Source organism: Argopecten irradians, chromosome 8, assembly GCF_041381155.1.
Source record: "Argopecten irradians isolate NY chromosome 8, Ai_NY, whole genome shotgun sequence".
In the NCBI taxonomy this organism is placed as follows: domain Eukaryota; kingdom Metazoa; phylum Mollusca; class Bivalvia; order Pectinida; family Pectinidae; genus Argopecten; species Argopecten irradians.
Window position 1 is genome coordinate 2,883,565 of NC_091141.1, and position 26,243 is coordinate 2,909,807.

The 26,243-nt window shown below is 36.6% G+C and overlaps 3 protein-coding genes across 3 annotated transcripts in view; 1 reads left to right on the plus strand and 2 right to left on the minus strand.

Moving 5' to 3' along the window:
• Window positions 1-10,501, minus strand: part of LOC138329092 (uncharacterized) — a 149,690-nt gene extending 139,189 nt beyond the window's left edge. Inside the window, exon 1 of the mRNA XM_069275835.1 lies at window positions 10,191-10,501. Within this exon, the coding sequence (XP_069131936.1) occupies window positions 10,191-10,323 (133 nt within the window). The 5' untranslated portion in view covers window positions 10,324-10,501. The remainder of the gene's footprint in view (window positions 1-10,190) is intronic.
• The window catches only part of LOC138329093 (cysteine--tRNA ligase, cytoplasmic-like), a 211,417-nt gene that overhangs the window by 148,346 nt on the left and 36,828 nt on the right, over window positions 1-26,243 (plus strand). The window lies entirely within an intron of this gene.
• Window positions 16,932-20,763, minus strand: LOC138328743 (DC-STAMP domain-containing protein 2-like). Its single transcript, XM_069275496.1, has 2 exons — window positions 20,429-20,763; window positions 16,932-20,038 (listed from the first exon to the last, which is right to left on the minus strand). The coding sequence occupies exons 1-2, from the start codon at window positions 20,542-20,544 to the stop codon at window positions 18,772-18,774; spliced, it is 1,383 nt and encodes a 460-aa protein (XP_069131597.1). The 5' UTR covers window positions 20,545-20,763; the 3' UTR covers window positions 16,932-18,771.

Sequence of the window (26,243 nt, forward strand, 5' to 3'; positions counted from 1 at the left end):
ACATTAGGCGTCCTTAGGGAAAGTGAATTTATAGATCTTTTTCTTAATACTACAGGTGTTTTCATACCTTTAAGAACTTGGCCAAAATAAATGAAATGTTTATGCCATATGGTCACAATAGCTGGAGTAAAACCTGTTTATCATACGAAACAGTAAAATAAATTGGTAAATTGTGTACAGAATTAATGAAGAAAGTCAGTTGGTAGATGTGATATAAATTTCACTATAGTGCCTTAGACCCGTTATACTGTGCTGATCTGGACCATTCCCTTTGTGCTGTAAGGTGGTGGGATCAATCTGTTCTGTTTTAGATTAATTAAGCTGTCCAAAAAAAACCATGTAAATTATCATTGTTTTGTCATCTCCATATTTAGTAGTGTTTCTGGCAGGCTTCGTATCTACATAGACTTTATAGGCCTAATCCACTGTCAGCCAGACACTCCAATAAGGAGCCTACAGATCATAAAAACACACACTTAACCAGGTCAGCTGAGGTGACCACTTGGGAAGTGACCACTGCTTAATTGGTTTACTGATAGGTATCTTAACTGACCACACACAGACTTACCAAATATCTAAAGATTTACCAGAACTATATTTACTGACATTTATGTATTAACAATATAACCTGCTTTAATGACCACCTCTGTATACAGACCACCTGCTTTATAAGGCCACTTTAAATGACAAATTTTAACACATGTCAACCTGTGTATGACGACCACCTGGCTATTAAGACCATTTTCCTCTGTCCCTTTGGTGGTCTTTATAGACAGGTTTGACTGTCCCTTTGGTTGTCTTTATAGACAGGTTTGATTGTTTGTTCCTTTGGTGGTCTTTATAGACAGGTCTGACTCTCCCTTGGGTGGTCTTTATAGACAGGTTTGACTGTCCCTTGGGTGGTCTTTATAGACAGGTTTGACTGTCCCTTGGGTGGTCTTTATAGACAGGTTTGACTGTCCCTTGGGTGGTCTTTATAGACAGGTTTGACTGTCCCTTGGTTTAGACGTTGCTGGGTCTTTATAGACAGGTCTGACTGTCCCTTGTGGTTTAGGTCCTTTTATAGACAGGTTGATGTCCCTTGTGACTTCCTTGTGGTCTGATCTTGTCCCTTGGGTGGTCTTTATAGACAGGTCTGACTGTCCTTGGTGGTCTTTATAGACAGGTTTGATTGTTCCTTTGGTGGTCTTTATAGACAGGTCTGACTCTCCCTTGGGTGGTCTTTATAGACAGGTCTGACTGTCCCTTGGGTATGGTCTTTATAGACAGGTCTTACTGTCCCTTGGGTATGGTCTTTATAGACAGGTCTTACTGTCCCTTTGATGGTCTTTATAGACATGTCTGACTGTCCCTTTGGTGGTCTTTATAGACAGGTCTGACTGTCCCTTGGGTGGTCTTTATAGACAGGTTTGACTGTCCCTTGGGTGGTCTTTATAGACAGGTTTGACTGTCCCTTGGGTGGTCTTTATAGACAGGTTTGACTGTATATAAATCTACTTGCGTGGTCTTCAGTAAAATTACTATAAACTGACAAAATATATATTTGTTCCTTCAATGTATGAAATCGATTCCCAAATGGGGTCTTTAAGTTCATGTATTGGTTGGCCACCCGGGCTATACAGACATTCTGTTTCAAGTATTGTTATAAAACTACCCAGCATGCCTTTGTATTAGCCCCTTTTTTGGAAACGATATGAGGATTTCCCAGCATGCTTCAGGACTTGTCCCATTTCTAGGAAATTGCATTAGAATTTCCCAGCATGGCATTGTTCTCACAATTCAGTTACAGCTACCAATGTTGACGAAATCAAGCTAACAATACATGATTAATTAGTCAGTATATTATATACCTTTGATAGTAAATACAACAGTCTGATGACTTGTTAGTATAGAAATCAAGCTGACAAGACAAGAAATCCTTCCAACTGACATGTCGGAGTAGCATGCTGAGGATTGTAAGTGGAGACAGTCCATCCTTCTAATTGGGGAAAATCAATCATGTCTATAAGTAAACTTAGGGATTTAACTGGCTGTCTGTCTTAGTAATGGTTACAGACTGCTGCGACCTTTGACCCTCGTTCTGGTATGGCCTCGTCCAAAGTGCATCAGTAAGGTCATGTACCCAGGACACGGGATCCTTTCAGTACTAGAGGTGTCTGATATTTCAATAACATTGCATCATTATTTAATTGTATAAGTAAAGTAAAGTTTACTTTAATTGTATTGTTTAAGTATCTATATCTTTGACCTGTGTGCACCTAACCTATTGAAGATATTTAATGTAAACTAGATCGAGGTTTTATTTTTTTCTTTTAAGTTAATTACTTGGTAGGCATTACCATAGAGAATGCTGTTGCCTGTAACTAGGGGTCATGGTGAGCCCTTAATTCCATATCTAATCATGAAATGTGGGTTATCTCCCCCTGTTGAGCGTACGCCAGGTTTTGATGATATTATCCCGAGGAGTTTTTATTTTTTGTGAGTAATGCATTAGATTCCTGGCAACAACACCCCACGGGCCTACAAAATTGGCACCAAGTAATATGTAATTTAGAGAATTAGGGAGCAGCAGTAAATCCCTACAACTACTCCCACTGATACCTTATTGATCCAGATAAAACCCTTCCAAGCCACCGAGCAGGGATGTGCAGGAATCACCATCTGGGCACAAATTATGATTTAACCTTATTTGAGATATTTATCAGGGTGTTTCAATTATCCTTAGTCTCCATGCAGGGACGTTTTTGTGTGCTCTAGATCCCATTAATAAAAGACAAATTTCACACTTCTCCCCGCTGCGCTAATTTAAATAACCAAGCCATCATTATTATATTAATAGGAGATATTAATTCCTTTTTTTCTAAGATTTCACCATCTCCTCTGACCAGGCCTCCGTGGTCCTTTCCGGATCCACTATTAAAACACAAGCTTGGCATGTCCTTTCTGACATTTTTTAATAACTTAGTAATTATTGTACTAATATGGGAAATTAATTTTTGCTGCCTTTTCATGTTTCTGCTGACCCCTGCCTACTTTTTCTCCTATTCAGTCGTTCTTCTGCTCCAGTGCCCCCTCCCGATAGGCGTATCACTTTCATTTTCTTGTACAGTTTAGTGATTAAAATAGGGCCCTTTTCACCCCTAAACACGCGGCACAATGGAGCGAGTACTAACTCATTATTACCCACCCTTCCTGTAATTTCCTGGCACCAGAGATCAATTCCGTGTCGATTGTCTGTGATGTCGACCAATCAGTCGGCTGGCCTGGTGGACAATCAATGCTGGGCTCCACGGGGAAGTGACAACGGCAGGACATCAGGTCCAGTCCACATAGATAAGGATGTGGTGCGAAAGGAGGACAGACTTTGGCAGTTATTGTTTCGGACCGGTCATTTTGTTGGTCTTTGTGGAGCTAGTGGGGGGAAAACAAACGGAACATTACTGCCGTTCTGAGTAAGGTAATAAATAATGCCCAGGGGAGGCTTCCAATAGCCCTGTTGGAGTTAGAAAATTGGCGGTTTTGCCAAATAGCCGCTCACATCATGACCAAACGTATGATTTCCTGGCGAAAAGTGCAGATGGATGGACACTGAAGCCCCAACTTGATAGATAGTAGTGACCTCAGTCATAGGTCAGTAAGGTCAAGGTCATTATGTATGGATTTGACCGTAGCCCGTCCCAGGAACAGGAAGTACTTTGGCATTGTTTATAGAGCAGACTGCTCCAAATATAGTGAAACATTTATAGTGGACAGAATGAAACATACGTTTGACCGTCTGGTACAAGTACACCACTGACAGTTAAGCTTTGTATAAGTCTGAATGGCCCTTCTCTCAGACAAAAGACATCGACCAAATATGGTGTGTACTGAAGGTGATATTTTAATTTTAAGTTTCATCGTGGAAACACCAACACTTAGTACATAGCTTATTTATGAGGGTGCACCAAGCTGCTCTCCAACTGATACAATTTTTATCAACTCTGGTCTAAGGACATATCCATATAATTCTACTACAAGACTAAACGAGATACAGTTAGCATATATTTTCTGTGACATTGACGGACCTATAATCATGTTATGCTACGTTACTTTCTAGTACAGAACCCTCAACGGAGAAATCACTTCAATTGATTTTAATGCCAAAGTCTGGGATAAACCTGCACTCAATTCTTCAGCTTCACAAAAATAATTAATTCACTCTGAAACCTGTCGTTCTATACAGTTGAATGGATGCTATTCCCTAGTACAACTCCACATTTACGAAAATAAAAAAAATTGTCTTCCAGATATTTCAAGTCATATTGCCTCGATTGCCCTCCTTAAAAGGAACAGTATTCACATGGATTGGCATGGAATCTGTCCCATAGGAAGACTAGTAGCTCTTCATTGCATTATCAATATCAGAGCTTGTGGAGTTTTCTTCAATAAAATTTCTTTTGATACAATGAACTAGTCGTTTTATCATTATAAGGGGCCCTCATGAAATTCATCGTCGCATTTTGAAATGTTTGATGGATGCACTGAATGACCCATTGGGTACCATTGAGATGCTGTTTGGTCCTCGTTACGTGACAGTTGACAGAGGCTCAGTATCCCGGTCCCGGCTCTGTTGTCATGGTGACGAGTTGGATAAAAATATGTCGGGTTTTTAATATGTCTCGTAGGGAAAATTAACCAACTACGTTATGTATTGAAGGATTAAAGAAGTGTGATGATGTTGTTGAATGTTATTTTGTTCGTCCTACGATGGGCTATTATATTCTGTCACCAGTAACCTTCAAACAGTTAAGGAGACAATAACATAAAACTGTTTAGATATTGGGTTTTTTTGGGGTTTTTTTTCAAAATTAAGCCTAATATCTACAATTAGCAAAACACAAAACGATGAGTAGTGTATTTCAAAGAATATTGCTTCAAAATTGAGAACAGTGAATGTTTTTTGGACTTTGAACCTTTGATTCATTATTCACTAGCCTTTAGTGTAATGGAGGGATGCACAGAACATGGATCTAATGACACACAAAGAGAACATGCACTTTATAATGATACATATAAATGTACAATTTAATTTACGTATAAATGTCGGAGCAATTCAAAATAAACGCAGTGAACTTTGGAGAGATAGGTCTTATGGTGTATGATGGAAATGGGTCAGTGATGGTGAGATAGGTTATTTGTGTTGAATTTTCTAGAGAATAAAAGATACTCTGTTATGAAAATTTGTTTATGGAAACGTATTTGTGTACCTTAATTATTAAGTAAACATTTTATCTGTAGATCTGCTGTGGTATTGACATTAAGAAGCTGATGCTAATCTGTACAGGTAGCGGGTGTATACAGCCGAGATTATCACTACCTCTGGTAAAACATGAATTATAGATGATACTGCCTGATCCATCCTATATATATTCTTATTTATTAACTTATGTTAGGGTGGAAATATTCCATCGTCAAGGACAGTCAGACCATATGTATTCAACTTGGACAGGTGCATATAAGGGTCGAAGTTAATGTTAAAGGTCAAGGTCAGCCCTTCCTATTAAACATTAAAAGAAATATTTAAGGGTAATTAAGGTCAACCTCAATGTTTCAATGGTGAAATAATTCCAATAATGTAAAGGTAAAGGTCAAATTTGAAGCATATGTTCAAGACAAGGCCAGCCTTTTTATTGCAAAATGCTCAAAATTAGCCATAGGTCAATTGTACTGTTTCAATGAAGCTGGATATGGAGTAATTAACACCATATTTTGGACTAAAATCAATTTTGGTATAAACTTATAAAGGTCTAGGTTATATTAAAACTGCACAGATATGTGTATATGGAGAAGTCTGATATAATTACCCAAAAACCACTTGGAAAGTAGCACAATCTGAAAAAATTCATAAGAAAATTGATTCCTCTCTGTGGTAGAAGACAGATATAGAAGCCATTTATAAAGTGGTTCTTATATACGGCTTTCAGTAAAATTCTTTTGTGAATGAAACTTTCTAGAGAGAGAATACCCAATAATTGTATTCAATAGATAAAAGTGCTGACTCCGGGAAATGATTATCCAGCGTTTCTTGTTATCTAGACTCCACATAGGGAGAACATTGATTCCTATACTCTACCAAGAGCTTTGTAGCACTATATAATTATCAAACTCTCTGTTAGAATCAAAGAAATCCTAATTGAACCAACAAAAAAAAATAATTCCTTGAATCCAGAAACATGACTAATTTTTAAAATAAATTTTGTAGATAACCGTTTTTATTTGACCTGAAAGGTTGACATGAAGAGGCCATGGACAGATAGTTTTTACAAATTAAAGATTTACTTAGATGCAGAGGTATACATTAAGTAAGTGATATGATCTGGTGTACATGAACCTCCAGGTGTTCTGAGAAGAAATACAGTAATTCTCTCGCAGTAATTGGATTGCTTTTTCATTGATTTTTCTCTTGGTTTTCAAGCACAAGCTAAACACGTTTGGCCTGCAATGGATTAAGCTTATCATCCCCTCATCGTGGCTTTAATAATTCATTCACAGCCCTTCTCGTCATTACAATTGAAACTATATATTTGGTGTTTTTGTTAAGCCCCTGTATCTGATCCAGTCTGCCTTACGCTTGTAACTGCAATTGCCACTGATAATACCGCGTCAGTTTGGGATGTCTTGAATCGGTCGAGCATCACTACAGCTTTTGTTATCAGGTATCGCGAGCAGGATGACACCGTCATAATGTTACCGATGAGCACACATGTTATAATCTTGTGTAATTATTCACTGGGTGTAATAAAAGTTCACTGTTAAAAGGGAATTACGGTACTCATATTTTGCTAGTATTGATTTTGTATCATAGCCTGAATGGTGGTCATAATAATCTGTTTTTTTATAGCAGTAGTCGCTGTCTGACTACCTGGCCTGTGTAAATATTAGCCCCATTGAAACAACCGTTTGTTTTAGGAGGGATTACACAAGCTTAGCCGACATCTTTATATTGCTACCGGTGAATTCTACATCATCAATATGTTTGTAGTGGAAGGGAAATTCTGTTACATGATTCAGACCTTAATAATAATGTGCAAATATTTAGAGTGGTCCGGGAGTTAATCCGTAAGCAAATGAGCCTTGGAGCTAATTCGTGAGAGAATAATTCAGACAAGCTCTCAGCGACACATAAATCTTAAAGGATATACTCTGAAAGCAATTTTTGTGGTAATCATGAATTTTACAATAGATGGAAAGGAGATAGCGTACGATTATCTTTGGTAGATATAAAAACTGTTATCGCAGCACTTACTGACATTGTCATTCCGCACAGATATAAAATTGTGATTTCAAAATGGTTGCCATGGAAATAAAAAGATACAAACTAGTTATTGATTTATTAACCATATAAGGGTATTTATATTTTGAATATCATTACTCTGGGGGGTTATGTACAAATTTGTTTTAGCAAAGCGTGGAGACACACCGACTTATGTCAGGAGGCACATTTTGAAACCTTCGTTGTCATGGTAATTGTACTACAATGTGTTGATTGTCATAAGCAGTGTTAAATGTTGGTGCTGGGATATGGAAGTTAATCTGTAGGAAAATCGTTACTATATCTCCCTATCCTACAGGAGCAGGATACACAAATGAATAATACATAACACAGCCCTGGCCTTGGTTCTCGTGTAGACACTTGTGGGTCCCAGTGTACATAGACGCACATACTAGGAAAGCTATCCCAACTCAAATCTTACACATGTTACAAGAGAGGGAAAATATGTGTCAACTTGTTCAAACCAACAATCATAAGCCGTATAATCTTATCAATTGAGAAAGTTCAGGTTGTCAGCAACCCACCCAAAATTCTACTTACATCAACCCTAACTTCCTATAGAAGCTACACAAAATCTTGCGCGACTCTTCAAAATGATATAGATATCAGATGTTGTAAAAGGTCTCACTTGTGTAATTATGCACATCTATACCATATAGTTTATATGTTCGGAAGATAAAAGTTTTGACTGTCAAAAATCTTTACGAATCGTTTGTTACTTGATAGAGACATCAAAAGTAGCTATGGGTGTAGTCCAAAGTCGTGTAGCATTTTGGCTTTATTTAGATTCCCTTGTCCTCACTGATAATAAAAGTACATACCTATTTTAGACTTACACTAATTATTGTTTATGACCAGCTCGTTATTTGTTGTGTACTAATCAGTGTACCATGTCCTCCTTATATTCCCAATCTTTATACCTATGATTACGACGTACTGACGACATGAAGACCATTATTGTCGTCTGTTTAAATACTCTATGTTCTAACCACGGGTATTGATATCATTCTGGGCGTCGCTGAGGTAAAATTACGGGTGTTAGGGGCAGGCTCGGGTCATTATGTCATCAGCGTGTCATCTGGTCAGGTTTTCCCAAGTGATCCCATAGGTATACCACTACAGGTGTAAGCTCTGTACGACAGCTCAGTGTATTGTTTTCTCTTCACCAGTACAGAAGCTAATTCATTTGAAATTAGTTTGAATAAATATGCTTGGTAGCATATGATCAAAGCATTTTATAGTTTTTATAAGTGTTCTTTATCATAAAACAGTAAGTTTTGTGGTGTTACTTTTCTTTGTTTCCTTTTTCACAACAAAAATCAAATGTGCATAAATAACATGTACCCATCCAGGTAAACCTGTATCTGTATACCTGTATTCTTAACGAGATCCAGGTATACCTGTATCTGTATACCTGTATTCTTAACGAGATCCAGGTATACCTGTATTCTTAACAAGATCTTTAAAGAAATTACCTGTGTAATGCAAGTACTTGTACTTTGAACAAATTCATGATGCTTTCTGTACCTTTACCCTTAATGATGTTATGGGTGTATCAGCATTTAACCGAAGAAAGTTTTGTTAAATGATTTGTATACCTGTAAACTTTATAAACAGGACCCTAGGGTATTTACCTATACTGATCAAAGCCAGGTGTAATGGTAGCTGTTTACAGTATAGATACCTGACACTCTAACACAGATGAAACACACACACAAAACATAGACATGAAAGTCATGGAAATCCTTCTACATTTGTCATATAATGCCAAAACACTGAACATGTTTAACTGCATGAGAAAAAAAATGTCTCCTAGCTCTTCCATTATTGCCAAGTAAATATGTGTTTATTCTAAAGATTCTACTGGAGAACTGGAATGTTTAGATAAGTGGCATCTTTAAGTGATGATAATATTGTGGTACTGGATACAGGAGGCTGACGTTCACGCATTGTCAATATGGTAGTTTAGATCTGGTAAAGATGATGTACAAGAGGGCTAATTCATATAAGACTTGGTGGAATTGCCTGCTGATAATGGGAATTACCATTATGAAACAGAAATTGTCTTCTACAGACTGTCGGTTGTTTGGTGTTAATCTAGCTGTTTCTACAGCTCTACCATTAGTAAACCTAGCCCGCAGGCTCAGCATGGTAGGAGTTAATTCTAGGTATTGATTAAAACTACAAACCACGTATATATTGTCATGTATTTTGACAGGTTATGTAACTAGATAGATGATCTAGTAGGAAATGTAATGTTGTATAGACTCTGACTGTTAGGGTCCATATATACATTATATAGTGTAGTACCATGGTGTCTCTGTCTTAGTTTCTCTTTACATATATATTATACAGAGACCATAAAAAACTGTAGTAAACAACGAAACATTAACGAAAACATCTTTTTTATGTGAATGTTGCATTGAAGCAATATCGACTTTAGTTTGTCTAGCTTGTTGGAGCTATAAACCAGGTTTTTTCTGTAGTGTTTTATTTGTCTTGTAACACGTGCCAATGTTTTTTTAGTTGTGTATGGTAAAAGCCCCGAGTGTAAAGCCCAGCCCATCTATCATATTTATACCATTACAAACACATATTGACACCTTTATATGCATACAAAATCAATCAATAACAGCGGCGTTAGAGTCGATACCCTCGTCAGTCCTCCGTACCAGCACTCTAAAGAAGCCGATTCTGTAATATATTGGCTTTCAGACCGTTACATCATTATTCCAGCTCAGTAAGACTGAGGTGAACAAATCCCATGGTCAATTTAACCCCAACAAAAACCCTCCGAGCGGTCAACCATCATATATCGCAAATAGGTCAAGTTTGTCAGTGAAGAAATTTTGTTTGTTTGTTTGTTTTTTTTACTTACACGTTAAGGCTTCCCACATGTCATCGCTGCGGTCCTGTTTAGTAACGTCCACGAAAATAAACACGAGAAACCAGAATATAGGCATTAAATCCATTAGGTGCCGGGGAAACAAACAAGTAGGATTTCCATACATTGATTATCACTAGAAAACAACATGAAAATATAGAACTTTTAAATATTAGATAAATATGGCAGCGTGGCTGCGACTTCTGAACACCTACATACAGAGAAGTAGGGTCGGATATATTTTTCTCACAGACAGTTTTTACTACACACACTAGCAGTGACTGACTCTGCCATGTGCTCTCCCTGTTTAATAATAGGACATATTCAAACGTGTGTATGTCAGCGACCAATCAGAAGCCATCGTTTCTCTGCTCTGTACTGATAGCCAGCTGAGATCTCTCCCACACTAATCAATGGCTGTGACAGTGTCTGCGGAGTTACCTCCCCTACATTGTCTGTGGGCCTGTAGCTATAGTGTTTATACAGTGCTGAGATGAGATGATGCTCTACATTTTTGTGGGTTTGTAAAAAATCAAGGTGTGAGATCTGTCAGTTTCAGAGTATTACATCAAATTATAATTAGAAGGGATTCTTATTTTTTAATCCAAGGCAGTAATACAAATAATGTATAAAAGGCAAAGAGTTATCTAAATGGTCTATATAATTGCGAAGCCAAATTTCAACTGTTGATTTTATATTAGTTAAGAAAATTAAAGATAATAAAACAAATCAAATAGAAAGTCAATCTTTATTTAATTCTTGACCAAAACCAGATATTTTTTTATTCATATAAAAATTGTTTGTCCATTTAATTGTTCTAATTCTTAATTGAGACAAATTTAGAAAATGCATACCTGAAGATCAAAGTCTACAATTTGTTTCAGAAATCCACAGAAGTGATTTATCTGATAGAATTTGGTGTTTTTCATTATCTTATAACTCCTTGAATTGATTACGATAAAGAAAATGAACCCAAACTTAAATGGATTTTTTAGTTCTTCAAAGACGAAAATTCAAAAATAGCTTAAGTGTTTTAAAACCAGAAAGTGTCTGCTCTAGAACAGATCACCTGAGAAAAACAATGCTCCTTGTTTGACTTTTTTTGGTTAATTCTACCTCTGAGAATTGCATTGCTAGAGACAAGCATTTTTAGATGCTGCATTAAAGAGCACTAATCTGGTTGTTTTAACAGCAAGATACTGTAGCTGAGGGTTGTACAATATTCATGAAGACGTGGTATGTAACAGTACGCGACGACACTGTCAGCGTAAACATCTGTCGTCATCACAACTGATGCATCAAACAAAAGATTCACTGAAGCTTCCGTTTTAGATACGCTTCATTGGTATTCTTATGTTTTATTTACAGCAGGAATTAATAGGACTATATTTTTCTTCAGGGGCTTTGAACAATTCGATGCAAAATGCTTACTTCACGCTATTTTTTAGACATTATTATAAATATTGTAATCTACTTCTGAGTCATACTATAATTACTCAGGATATGTGACACAATATAACACAAATAGAACAAATATCTTGGGACTAATGAAGTTATAATTCGTTATAAACATAGTTTGTTTTATACATTACAAATTCCTTATATGAATTTTACATGTCGGGGAATGAAAAGCAATATGTTATAACAAAATTTGTTGTAAAAATCTTTTTAAATTGTTTTACTATACCTGCTGTATCATTACTTTGGTATTAATTGAATCAAAGATCTAATTGTTTCACTGAGTTTCCTATTACAAGTTGGCAATGACTAAAACAACATAGATTTGATATCCTGTAAAACAGGTTTCTTGAAGATGGAGAATTACATCCATAGAAATGATTTTTTATTTTACTTTAAAATTTATTTTGGCCTTTTATTTGGGATTATTAATATACTAGCTTTATACCGTTTTTACCTCATTATGGAGAATTACAAGAAAAGACATTACATTGTGAAGAAATTGACCACTTGGGACCCTGAGGAAGTGGTCATGTTAAGTAGGTAGTCTTTATTTAGAGGTTGTTGCTAAGGTAGTGTTTATACTAAGACACATCAAGAGGTCGTTGCTAAGGTAGTGTTTATACTAAGACACATCAAGAGGTCGTTGCTAAGGTAGTGTTTATACTAAGACACATCAAGAGGTCATTGCTAAGGTAGTGTTTATACTAAGACACATCAAGAGGTCGTTGCTAAGGTAGTGTTTATACAAGACACATCAAGAGGTCGTTGCTAAGGTAGTGTTTATACTAAGACACATCAAAACTCTATTGAACATTTGTTTCTATATGTGTCCTTTAGGTACTTGCTGTGTGAGTGAATGGTGGTCATTACAAAGATCATGTCTGATATATCACAGGGAGGTTTTTCCAATACCTCCTGTATACTGTCGTTGTATACTAGAGAGTTCTCTCCCCTTATGGGTACATGGTGTGTCTTGTGAATGGTGATCATTACAAAGATCATGTCTGATATATCACAGGGAGGTTTCTCCAATACCTCCTGTATACCGTCGTTGTATACTAGAGAGTTCTCTCCCCTTATGGGTACATGTTGTGTCTTGTGAATGGTGATCATTACAAAGATCATGTCTGATATATCACAGGGAGGTTTCTCCAATACCTCCTGTATACCGTGGTTGTATACTAAAGAGTTCTCTCCCCTTATGGGTACATGTTGTGTCTTGTGAATGGTGATCATTACAAAGATCATGTCTGATATATCACAGGGAGGTTTCTCCAATACCTCCTGTATACCGTCGTTGTATACTAGAGAGTTCTCTCCCCTTATGGGTACATGTTGTGTCTTGTGAATGGTGATCATTACAAAGATCATGTCTGATATATCACAGGGAGGTTTCTCCAATACCTCCTGTATACCGTCGTTGTATACTAGAGAGTTCTCTCCCCTTATGGGTACATGCTGTGTCTTGTGAATGGTGACCATTACAAAGATCATGTCTGATATATCACAGGGAGGTTTCTCCAATACCTCCTGTACACCGTGGTTGTATACTAGAGAGTTCTCTCCCCTTATGGGAACATGTTGTGTCTTGTGAATGGTGATCATTACAAAGATCATAGATCATGTCAATACCTCCTGTATACCGTCGTTGTATACTAGAGAGTTCTCTCCCCTTATGGGTACATGTTGTGTCTTGTGAATGGTGATCATTACAAAGATCATGTTTGATATATCACAGGGAGGTTTCTCCAATACCTCCTGTATACCGTCGTTGTATACTAGAGAGTTCTCTCCCCTTATGGGTACATGGTGTGTCTTGTGAATGGTGATCATTACAAAGATCATGTGTGATATATCACAGGGAGGTTTCTCCAATACCTCCTGTATACCGTCGTTGTATACTAGAGAGTTCTCTCCCCTTATGGGTACATGGTGTGTCTTGTGAATGGTGACCATTACAAAGATCATGTCTGATATATCACAGGGAGGTTTCTCCAATACCTCCTGTATACTGTCATTGTATACTAGAGAGTTCTCTCCCCTTATGGGTACATGCTGTGTCTTGTGAATGGTGACCATTACAAAGATCATGTCTGATATAATACGGGGAGGTTTGTGTACTGACCCTCATGTGAGGAACCTATACCTGCAATATAATCTACCGCTAACCCTCACGTTTAGGTTGTTATAAAGAAGACCCCTGTAGGGTCCCTGTCATCCTTAGGTTAGTGTTTTTTCTCCAGGTACTCCGACCTTTCTCCTTCACTATGACCTGATGTGTCTTTAGTCACCATAGGTTTATAAAAGGTAATGGAATGGCTGGTAGTGAAGTACTATGTATGTGAAGGATATGAATTGGTAGCCCCCGTTATACAAGAAAATCATTACAGCAGAGAGCAGATTGAACCACGATTAGGATGGAAACAACAATCTGGTCCACGATGTTCACATTGATTGCAACCTTGGTTTCAATGGGATGAAAATAAAAATTTCATTATTTTTGTTTGGAAGTTTTTGTTTATTTTTTTTAGTTTCAATTTAGATAACAGATATGGCTCCATTCATAACTTGACTCAATGATAGTTTGTGTTTTCATGCAGAAATAATGACGGAAAGGCTATTAATGCCAGTCTCAATTAATATTAAACGAGTTAATTCTGAGGCCTTTGTCATTAGTTGTGTACAGGATATCAATCACGGGAGGAATCAGAATATCACAGAATCTTAATGTTATCTGTGAGAAAGATGAACAGTTTCTATAAAAATATTGGTGATGGTTTGCACTATACAGCTGATGTCATCACTGTTTTTACTACAGTGACCTTGACTCATACTGTGTACTGTTAGTCTCCATAGTCATCAACAAAATTTCCACTACATATTCGTTATTATCACATAACTGGCCCGTCAAGTCATGTCATACGGTTATGTCATAAATATCGTAAGACACATGTGTACTATTATGACGTCACATGTATTTTTGACATCATAATCTGTACATGACGTCGCATGATTGTCTCAGTAGACAGAAACGTCACATCCGAGCTGATTTCTTCTGTTTTATATAGAGACGAAATTTAAAGTTTTACTTATATTTCTATAAATAAAAGTTACGTGATAAATAGAATCTTATACTTGTGACTAAGTGATATAAAATTTATCAAACTTGTTAAACAATTTGATATGCCACTCGCCAAAAGGCTTGTGGCATATCAAACTATTGAACTCGTTTGATAAATTTCATATCACATAGTCACTCATGTAAGATCCTCTATTTGATATATTAGGAATTTCTTTGTCAAATAAGAATCTATTGTATGGTGTACATCCTATTAACTGCCAGGGTCATTTATAAGGATGTGTCAGATGTAGGAGGCGGAGTAAAGCATGTGACCTAGCTGTGGCAATTACTGCCCCACATGGGTTTCGAACTGGCGACTTAGAGATGAAGGGCTTGTGGAAATATGTCGGGACATCTCACTTAATTCGTCAGCACAGTCCCCAGAATCTATTGAAGGTCACCTGATATTTTTAAAGTCTTTACTTGAGATGAACTGCCTGTGATATATCATCATTTTTTATGCAATTAAACCTAATCTGAAGTAAAATTTAGGTTGCTGCAGTGTCTGACCTTCAAACTCTGGGTTTCAAAGAATAAATCCCACTAGGGGCAGTTTCGATATTATCCATAATTTTACAACTGTTTATACACAAGCGGGTCATTATATAACGCATCTTAACCAATCAGGTCCAAGGCGTGGCCGTGACCAAATATACAAATCTAATGAAAGGTCAATCTGTCGTGTCATCAGACGGTCAAGTGTTGTAAAGTAGCAGTGGTGAAATTGACCATTCATTGGCACAATGGACCTCTAGGGGAGATTCTGATAGTATATAATGACCATTCAAAATTACATTAGTTCATCAATAACTCCCCAAATTAAGTAATCAAATTCCTCTTTCCTTACTCGATCAACAACTTTCTATAGCTGTATTGAGGGGCTGAGTAATGCTCACAATAGATACTGCTACAGTCAGCTGTTGTTACAGGGCTGTGACAGACTGATTATAGGGGCCATATAGGCCTATAGTAACATATGCTGGTGGGCCCAATACCATAACAAATAAATAAATTTATTAGTGAATTTTTCAGCAAGTAAACAAACTGTAAGTATATGTTAACAATATATGATTTACTGTTAATGTCAACAAAGAAACAAAATTTAACTTTGAGTAAAACGAGTGATAAAACTTACTTTTCACACCAAAACTTAAAAGGGTCTTATTGACTATACAGTTAAATATTGAAAATGGTTTGTTAATGGTATGTCAACAAAATGAAAATAAAGTTTTTGATCAATTCATAACATATTAATATAACCAGATCTATATAATATAGAATCAGAGAATAGCAATTCACTCAAACATGTAATAAAATCAATAATTGAAATGTTTAAAATATAAAATATAAAAAGTGATGTTGTGTAGCAGTTTGTAGTTGAACATAGAGATTCGGTCGCCTTCTAGCTTTGCGCTAGCTGGAATTTCCCTTTTGCTCATGCAGTCAGTAGAGCAGCGGACCAGATAGTCCAAGGTCACAGGTTCAAGTCTGGCTGGCAGCACACTACTCTCGCCCTGTTACGTTCATAACATTTTTCTTATGACTGGGAAAGGACATCATTGAACTGTTATCTTTATCTATGTGGTTTTATTTCATTGTCTAAGTGTTGATTGTATTGTAAAAATCTGTATGGTTTCAGTGGCTGAATATCTGAAGTAAAACACCCACTACTGGTTATATAGTTCTGGTGTCAACTTCATTGTCACCTGGAAAGTATGATAGATCGATATATATATATAGGATAGGTGTTGTTTGTTTATGTATAGTCTATAGATTGTTTACTGATAATATCTCAGCATGCTGTTTACAGATATTGATGTTATGGATTATTCAAACATCCACATTTTTGTTGATCCTATATTACCATGAAGGATTTACATATATGTTTTAGTGATCATGGAGGATGATAAAGGTTACATGTAGGAGGGTGGAGGGGTCTGTGTTTATGTGGGGGAAGTTAATAATGAAGGGGGGGAAACCTCTGTATTACATGAGCGTCAGTCATACAGCTACATACAAGCCAAATGACAATGTCTGTAGGAATTTACAGACATCCTTCCATGGAAAGGCTTATTTTAGGGCGTGGCTGTTCAAGGTTAAAGTCTCCACCAGTAACTACTGGTTTCTCTACTATTCCTGTTTTTTTTATTTGATTGCATCACCTTGCAGATAATCATGATTTTTAAAGACCTCCACATCTTCAGCCATAGATCGAAAGTCGTAATAATGAATAATAACATTAATTATTGAGGTTAGTGTCCCAGTCCAGAAAAAGTTTCTGTTGATAAGAATGACAGAGTTTTCTCCCTTGCAATCTGTTCCAGTTTTAATATATTACATTTTATTTTATGGATACCTTTAGTTTATCACATAGTATGTTTTAGATGTCATTATATTATCTTTATCTGTGGAAAATTACTTAAAGGTTTCAGTATATTTTTTTTTCTCAATTAGATAATTGCTTTTATATTTAAATGACTTATGTGATCAGTAGTTACCTCCCCTTTAACAATAATAATACCGGTGTTAAAGAGTTGTCTACTTTATACTTTCTCAGCTGTTAATTGAAATTCTTAAAAAATACATCTGTTTGGTTACAGAATCTTGTAAGATAGCACATATGTTTTAATGAATTTTATTATATTATTAGGCATCTATAATATAATTAAGAAAACAACACAGAAATTGCTAATGCTTGAGGTGTAAGTCCAGATTATTATCTGATCGCCATTAAACTAAATGATAATTGATGTTCTGAATTTGACTCTTAAGTTTACCCTTCAAAAGACATAATTAACTTAACTTGTAAAATACATATTCTGTTAATTATTATTATAAGCAACACAAAAATTTAGGAACCTTTGATTGCAAAGTCCAGAAAACTTATTCATAGAATACAAAATATATATATGTGTTTGGCCTCAGGTTATATTATTTCCTCAGGTTGATAACTGATAACTCAATGTATCCACCTAAAAAAATATGTCAATAATTGTATCATATTGTGTAATTATAGCATTTGAATGAGGTCAATACAAGGTTGATATTTTTCAGGCGGTTAATAAAACCATTCATTGACCAAAATAAAAATAATTTTATTTCACAATACAAGTTTAAGCAATTGAATGAAAGCAAGGTACAATTGACATTACTAGGTTAATTACAATTTGATGCCGTAATTAATTTTAAAAAATGAAAAATTAAATCATCATCTTAAGTTTCAGTTAATACCTGAATTCATCAAACCTTTGAAATATGTATAGTCAATATTATCATGGGTAGATGAATGTTTATATTAACCTTTAGTTATGAAGTTAATAAATAAAATTGGTTACATCTATAATTATTTTTACAGTTTTAGATTATATATATATATATATATCGTAGTTGTTTGTTAAAGATCAATGTATAAAATATGGTTTAGAATTAAATATGATTTTTGTTGTGTTATAGCATCGTATCAAACATTACAGACAGAAATGAGTAAAACATCACACCTTCCTTCCTTTCCTCCTTTTTTCTTCCCTCCTTCTTTTCTCCTTACAGATTGATACCAGCATAATGACCACATTTCTGAATAGTGCCAGCGGGTATATCTAGTTCACAAGGATTTATAAGTAAGAAGGATTCGTCACTGTCACTTTAACTACTAAACACAGCATAAGACGCCTATGAACCAGGAAAAAAAACTATTTCTCAACAATTTTGTCAAGATTTAGAGGAAATATCTTAAATTTTCCTTGAAAAATACATCTTGTGAAATGACAGCCCGCTTCAGAAAGTAGGCGGTAAGCCTGGCACCAGCAAGCTACATCAAAAGGTTGCGCTAGCGGATATCAAACATAATACATAATCAGTCCTCGCCCTACGTACATTACGGTTGATCAGCACACATAAGTGCTTGCCACTTATTTGTCCAAAACCCCGAGTGACAAATTCTTCTCACTTATAAATCATTGATCTAGTTCTACCAGTAAATTTTAAATTGCTACATTAAAAGTTATACTTTTTATTACACACGGGACATCTTTCATCCATTTCCTTAAAACAAGGAGAACAATAAACTGATTCACACCCTTTAGTCTGACATATATTAAACTTCATCAATCCGTCACTCTCCCTGTCACAGTTCAGACAGATCGTTTTGGCTGGTTTACAATCAAATACACTAGCCATGTAAGGACAGCTGTAGTAAAACCAAGATCCCAACGTCATTCTCTCGGAAACATCCTTCTCTTTCCTCCGGGATGTCAGGAAATGAGCAATCCAACCAATTAATGTTCTTCTTTTGATACGGATCTTAGAATGCAGATATTGTATTCTGTCAAACTCGACTTCTGGATAGTAATGGGCCGCCACTTTCCTTCTGATGCGTAGCCCATACGCCTGCATGAACATCATTACAAATGCCAGGAGGTACAAGAAAACGACCAAATAGATAGTGCTTGTGTCCGGCTCGTGTGCATTTGGTAAACAGTACGTCATGTTAAAGTCGATGCTGTAATCATAGTCAATAGCAATAGCTGACGCAAGTTGACGTAAAACTATGGCCATGATGCTGTTTCCTTCAACAGTGAGGGTAACAGTACTTGTACCAGATACATTGACGTTAATGTTGCCGTACGTATCTATGAGGACCAAAAGGAAATAGAGCGCGTAGTCAATGGCGATTATTATGGTAGCTATCAGGAGACTCCGCATTATCATGACGGCTCCTTTCTGACACGTTTCTAACTCAGTCGGTGCCATGAGGATTGATCTAGTTACAATATACTTGCGTTTCTCTCTGTGTTTCAGTGGTAGAACATGCTCTTTTCCAGCCTTTTTGCGCTTTTCGTCATATCTTGCAAACTCTTTAGTGATATAGATATTATCAAACGCCTCCTTTGCCCGCCATTTATGAAGATACAAGAACGACTTCAGGAGCAGAAGAATAAGTGAACAAGCTAGCACTTGTCCGATGATCTTTGCATAATACAGAATGACATCTGTCTTCGATACAATGTCCGCCTTCACGTTATCAACAATCTGCTCAGCAGTCTGCGACGAGTTTATATCGCCGCTGATATCAAAGGTTGTATTCAGGCCAAACACGAAGAAGTTGGTTATTTTGTCGAGGAGATTTTTGACTTCCTGAACTGATTCGTTAGCGAGGTTAGTGAACGTATCCAGAATGTCACATACAGGTCCGCCAATGTCTATTGCTCCGCAAAGGCCACTTATATCAAGCACTGTACAGATGTTGTCTAGTACTCCACGCCTGAAATTATCAACAAAAAAGTATATCACAATCATTGAAACAAGGTCAAATTATTTCTCAACATTTAAACTCCAAACTTCAGTTTCATCGTTATAAAATAAAATGTAAAATATATTAAATGTCAATTTGTGCCTCTCAGTAATAGATTCATGGATAAATTTTTCATCATAGAAAATATAACAAATATTGTTAGTGGAATTGTTTGATTTATGGGTTTTCATGACTTATTGCTTAAGAGCTTTATGTTAAACCTGATTGCAATGTAATATATAGTAAAGCTTGTTCATTTATTGTTCAGGAAAATTATGTAATTGCCTCTTTAGTCTCAATTCAACGAACGATTTCAAATTACAACCTTCATTAAACCAAAGTCAATTAACTACTACAGACCTGGAACGGTTGAAGTAACTCTCTATGCAGTGGTCAGCTTCTTGACCTTTAGCTTTACAAGCGTGTACAATCTCAGACCTGAGAAATTCAACCAGCTGGACATTTTGTGGCAGCATCACGTTTTCATTCCTGGGTTTCAATTTTTGCCTGATTAAAAGGTTATCATTTGCGAACCGTTTTCTTCGTTTTCCGATTCCGAGTGCCCTGCCTATGTCTTTCACTCCATCAACAATGTCGTCTGTCGGGTCAATAGAGTTGAAGAAGTCCTCACACGAAGTCTTGGCTGAGTTAATGGCGCTGACACATGTTGTGTGAGCAGTATTTATACCAGTCTTACATTGCTGACAAATAAACATATCATATCATTAATTATACATAGCAACGCAGTTGGATTGATTTGTGTCTAGTACCTAAATTTTTACAGACATAAAGTTTTATCTATTGTACATATAACTTTTACCATCGACCACTGATCACCTTCAGTATTCCTAATCAGGCACATTTTGTTAGGAAGTTCTGTTTTAGAATTTGTGCTTGAATAGTCAAAGGAAACATAATACACATAGAAATTAACCATTATTTTTCTGCTTTTCATGCTTTTCATAAAAAGATCTATAATGAAAGCAGCATTAAATCTTTTACACAGTTCTGATTTCTAACCAATATTCATAGATTCTAAATTTATATTATAAATGAGTCCAAACTTACAGCAGCAAGTTCCTTGAGTTTATCAAATGCTTGTTGTGCCGCGTCCTGGAACTGTTGTATAGTGTTAATCACCGGCTGTATTAAATCGACCAGGGAATCTGCCAAGGCCTTCACTTCGGTAAATGATTCATTGATCCTCTCTGCTATCTTGATCAGTGGCTCCACTAACTGATGCTTCAGGGCTTTTGTCTGGTTATAAATCAGCTCTGATGTACAGGCCATGCTGTTGGAAACTTCTTGGGCATTTGAGGAAATATTGATGACAGGTCCAGTCAAAAGAATCGCAAAAATGAAAGCTAAAATGGCTGCCCGACCACGTCCTGTTACCAGGGTTGGAACCATGAGCAAAACAAGACAGCGGAATGTTGCTGACAAGGCCAGAAAGAAACAAAAGACCAATGTGACACCAAGGGTTATCCAGGCAGCTACTTCAATGTCATAGTTAAAGCTGAAGGCCAGAAGGACAAAGACAATTCCACCAGATATAAGTCCACCAAGGATACCTAAAAGGACAGTCTTAAGAGGATTCTTGGCAGAACAGTCAGCTATACACCCATACAAACGGGCCTGAAAGTCAAATGGAGGTTTCTTCTCTTTTACCTTCTTTGGTTTCTTCTCTTTCTTTGTTTTCTTGTCCTTCTCTTTCTTCTGCTTTTTTTCTTTCTCTTTCTTTAGCTTCTTTTCTTTCACTTTCTTTTCCTTTTGTTTTCTTGGTTTCGCCTCATCCTCTGTATCACTGACTAGTGCATTTGTATCTTTGTCAGTTTCCATGGGTAGGTCTATAACAGTTTCTTCAATGTCAGGGCTCCTGTGGTCAGTTAAGGGGATAGGAATGGGTGCAGTGAATATCGGTTCACTGGGATCATCAATTGGAATTGGTGCGCTTATAGCTGGTCGACTGGTGTCATCTATAGGGATTGGAGCACTGATGATAGGCCTGTTAGGATCCTGTATGACTTCAGTTTCTAATACAGGCAGAGAGATGAAAGGCTCCTGTGATTTTGGAGGAGTCTTAGGTTGGTCTACAATGGCTCTAGTAGGAGGAGCTGCAACAATAGCTTGTTGTTCTCCAATAGGTCTCAGGAGTACTGGGTAACTGTTGTCAATGGGTTCCTGAAGTACAGGTGCACTTATCACAGGATGAGAGCCCGGCTGGATAGGAACAGCCCTGGCTTGAACAGGCACAGATAGCACAGGAGGTGTAGAAGGTGGTGGGGGATAGTTGTTATAGTTAACAATAGGTTGTGGAAGGGGATAGTCGTCGTAGTTATCAATAGGTTGTGGAAGGGTATAGTCGTTATAGTTACCAACAGGTCTTGGTGGGGGACCATTGTCATGGTTACCAACAGGTTGTAGAGGCACTGGGTAATGGTCAGATATAGGCTCAAGGAGGACAGGGCTACTGATAGCTATTTTAGGGTGAACAGGGGGAGGGGGTTCAGAGAAAGCAATGTCTTCTGGTTGTTCTACTGGTTCTTTCTCAGGAGGAGGAAGTGGTAACTCAGGTGACATTGGAGGCAGAGAAACAGGTGAGGTTTCTATAAGTTTAGTTGGAGACAAACCTATAGGTACAGTTTCTACAGGTGTGGAGGTTGAATCTATCAGTGTTGGCCCAGATATCAAAGGCTTTTCTCCTGAGATCATAGGTTTAGGTGGCACTATTTTGGGTTTAGGCTTTGAAACATCTGGTTTTGGTGCCAATATTTTGGGTTTTGGTTTCACAATTTTTGGTTTGGGAGATATGACCACAGGTTTGGGTTGGTTTATTTTGGGTTTAGGATCCTCTTTGACCTCTGTGAAAAGTGAAGTCTCTATGAGTGTTGGAGCAGAGATGAAAGGTTGGTCTCCAAGATCCTGGACAGAGTCTGCACCAGACTCTTCTATTGTTCTTTTGATCATCATCTGTCGATTTATTTCAGTCTTTAAAGCTGTCATATCTACCTTTTCTATGGTAACATCCTCAGATTCAGAGGCAGGTGAAGGTTCTATTTTGATGGTAGATCTAGCCTCAACATTAACCATTTCATCATTGTTAACTGCCTCCTTCATCCTTCGGATTTCATCTTGCACCTTTTGACTTGGCGGGGCAGTAGGATTGTCAGGAAGCAGGATTAGACGACCTGCTATGTCCGACCTTACTGTAAGTTTCTCAATCTTTTCAACGTAAGATGCAGGAAAGATTCCAAAATCTCCACTACTGGTGTTAAAACCCATTAACCAACCATTGCCGATGTCCTTGACCTTGTCTAGCCAGTGTCCCACCCGTAGCCCCATGTAACTGTAGGCCTCTTCATCAGGAATGTAGTCATACAGGGCCCTGTACTGAGCCATGGCTGTGTGGCAGAAATGACACAAACTTTGTAAGATACAACAACATCAGAAAAAAAACAGTGAGTTAGCAGAACTTTATATCAGGCCATAATTATACAGTTTAGATGTAAGGGAAACATCTTTTTAGGTCATCGTGAGCTGTGCGCCGCCCGTAACCATTTCATTCAAACGACTTCTTCTCAATAACTGAAAGGCCCAGGGTACTGATATTTGGTCTGTATCATGCTTGAATGAAGGGCTACCAAGTTTGGTTAAATGAATGACCTTGACTGGCATTCAAGGTCACAGTCACAGAGGTCAAATAGGCTAAAATACTTAAACAACTTTTTTGAATAATTAAGAGGCCTAGAGACCTGATATTGGGCCTGTGATGTGCTGGGATAAAAATCTTGCTAGTTCGTTTAAATGAATGACCTTGATCTTCATTTAAGGTCACAGGGGTCAAATAGGTTAAAATCTTTAAACAACTTCTTGTATACTAACTAAGAGGCCTATAGAGACCTGATATTAGACTTGTAGCATGCTGGTATTAAATTTAATGACTTTGAGTTTGAATTACCTCAATTGTTTGCCACTACTATATTCTTTGAAGTTTTATACTGTGCCAATAGTCAGATGACTGTTTAGGCCCATTAGCCTCTTGTTTTACAATAAGATCGTTTTTGGTAAATATGGCATTTATGCAGATTGTTCTGTTGACATCTATTTGTTTACTGGTTGTTGATAATTTTAGAATATAGTTAGCTTAGCATATCACAATACTACATAATCACAAAATGTACCAGGTTATCAGAACTGTTTAGCATATCACAATACTACATAATCACATAATGTACCAGGTAATCAGAACTGTTAAGCATATCACAATACTACATAATCACATAATGTACCAGGTAATCAGAACTGTTTAGATCTTCATGGTGAGATCTATATACTGCTGTTGCTATATCTATCATTGAGAATTAAAATGTGTGGATTGTCTAGAACAACGAAACTTTTGTGGAACCATATTTCTGGATTTTAGAACATTCTTACTTAAAGAATAATGAATTTCAACAATACAGATTGAGTAACCTGACTTAATTTGTGAATGAGTTTGATTGGTCAAGGAAAATAATGATCTTGGCCTTTGACCTTATAACCTGAATAGCAATATCAGTAAAACACAATTTGTTAGAAAGTGCTCATAAAGTAACACACTTATATCCAGGCAATTCTTAATTTCACTTTTGTCATACCAAAGTAAATTTTAAAGATGTCATATTGTGGCCAAAATGTATGACATCTGACAAAAAATGAATGTTTTCTCATGGTATTAAGTTTGTAGAATTTCAGTAATATGAAATTACCTGATTGATGTTCCTTCTACAGCTCAGATTAATGAATCAATGATAGATAGTGTAGAAGTTGTTAGTCCTGGGTAATTGTGGCCATGTTTTATCTTCCTGTCCAGAGATGTGATGGTCAGTGCCCTTAAAGAGTCCTGGTAGTCTGTTTCCATTCAGTCACCACTGTAGAACGGCCCGGTATAGGGAATATACAGGAAATCCTGATTAGGCCGTATATTTATGAGACATTTTCCTTTTCTGTTTCCTGTTTTTCCCTTATCAACAGTATTATGTGAGTATATGATTACCATTATTAGATTCAAGTATAGAAATGACAATGGTAAAATAAGATTAACAATTGATTATTAATAGTTCCACCTTTCAGTGATTGCAGTATCATATAATGTCAAAATATAACATCACAATAATTGGAAGGTGATCACCTGCCTAATTGACAGTAATTATAGTACTTTACCCCGTATAGTTTTGGTATCTCCAAATTCGCGTATTGAATAGTGAAATATTACCACTTTTCGGAACGTACTGAAAGGATCTTTCTTTAATTTTATACGAAAAGGGGAGGGTGCTAAATACAGCAAATACAGTATATGTAATAGAAAGTAATTGACGTACACAACGGATTAAATACAATCATTTCATTAGAAATCAGAAGTAAGTGTCATAGTAGAAATCATCTATGTCTCTTTATCTTCCTATAAAGCTGGAGTCTGGATACAGTTTTCATTTGGGTTAGTCTGGATACAGTTTTCAATTGGATTATCCAATGGTATACATCATACTTATTTTGAATTTTGACAAAATGACCATTTATGTGTAGTTTTCCGAAAAAATTCAAAGAGAGAAAAAAAGGGGGTACAGATTGAGAAAAGATTCATATGTCAACTGGGTGATAAAGACATAGTCATATTGGAGTCTTAAGATACTACTGGGATCTCTGTTGTACTTTATACATCATAGATAAAGACATATTCATGTTGGAGTCTTTAGATACTACTGGGATCTCTGTTGTACTTTAAATATCATATTTATATGTACCTACAGTGGAGCTCGGTTAATACAAACTCGAAGGGGCCGAGATAAAATTTCGAGTTATCCGAATGTTCAAATTAAGCGAGTTCTCTGTTAAGTCTACTGACGATCTCTTTACATGGTAATAGATCTACTTGTTCCGTGTCGTAAAACGATGTGAGCAAGAAAGATATCAAAATCATCAATAAAACTAAAATCAATCCAAAATATTGATTCATCAACTGCAGTCACAACAATTTTCTCACGCACATAGAAATACAGACATAACTTACGTAACTGAGACACATTGTTCATATGGGCATGTCAACTCATGATCAAATGATGGTGGCTGGTGAACGGTGTAAAGTCTATTTTGCCGAGTAAAAAGTTCTAACATTATTCACACCTAAATAATTGTA

What these genes read in the sequence shown, in the direction of transcription:
- LOC138328743 (XM_069275496.1), bottom strand. Translation starts at nt 20,544, where the DNA reads ATGCTGCCACAAAATGTCCAGCTGGTTGAATTTCTCAGGTCTGAGATT. An exon ending in AGTTACTTCAACCGTTCCAG is followed by an intron (nt 20,039 to 20,428) that starts GTCTGTAGTAGT and finishes TGATAATTTCAG; the next exon opens with GCGTGGAGTACTAGACAACA.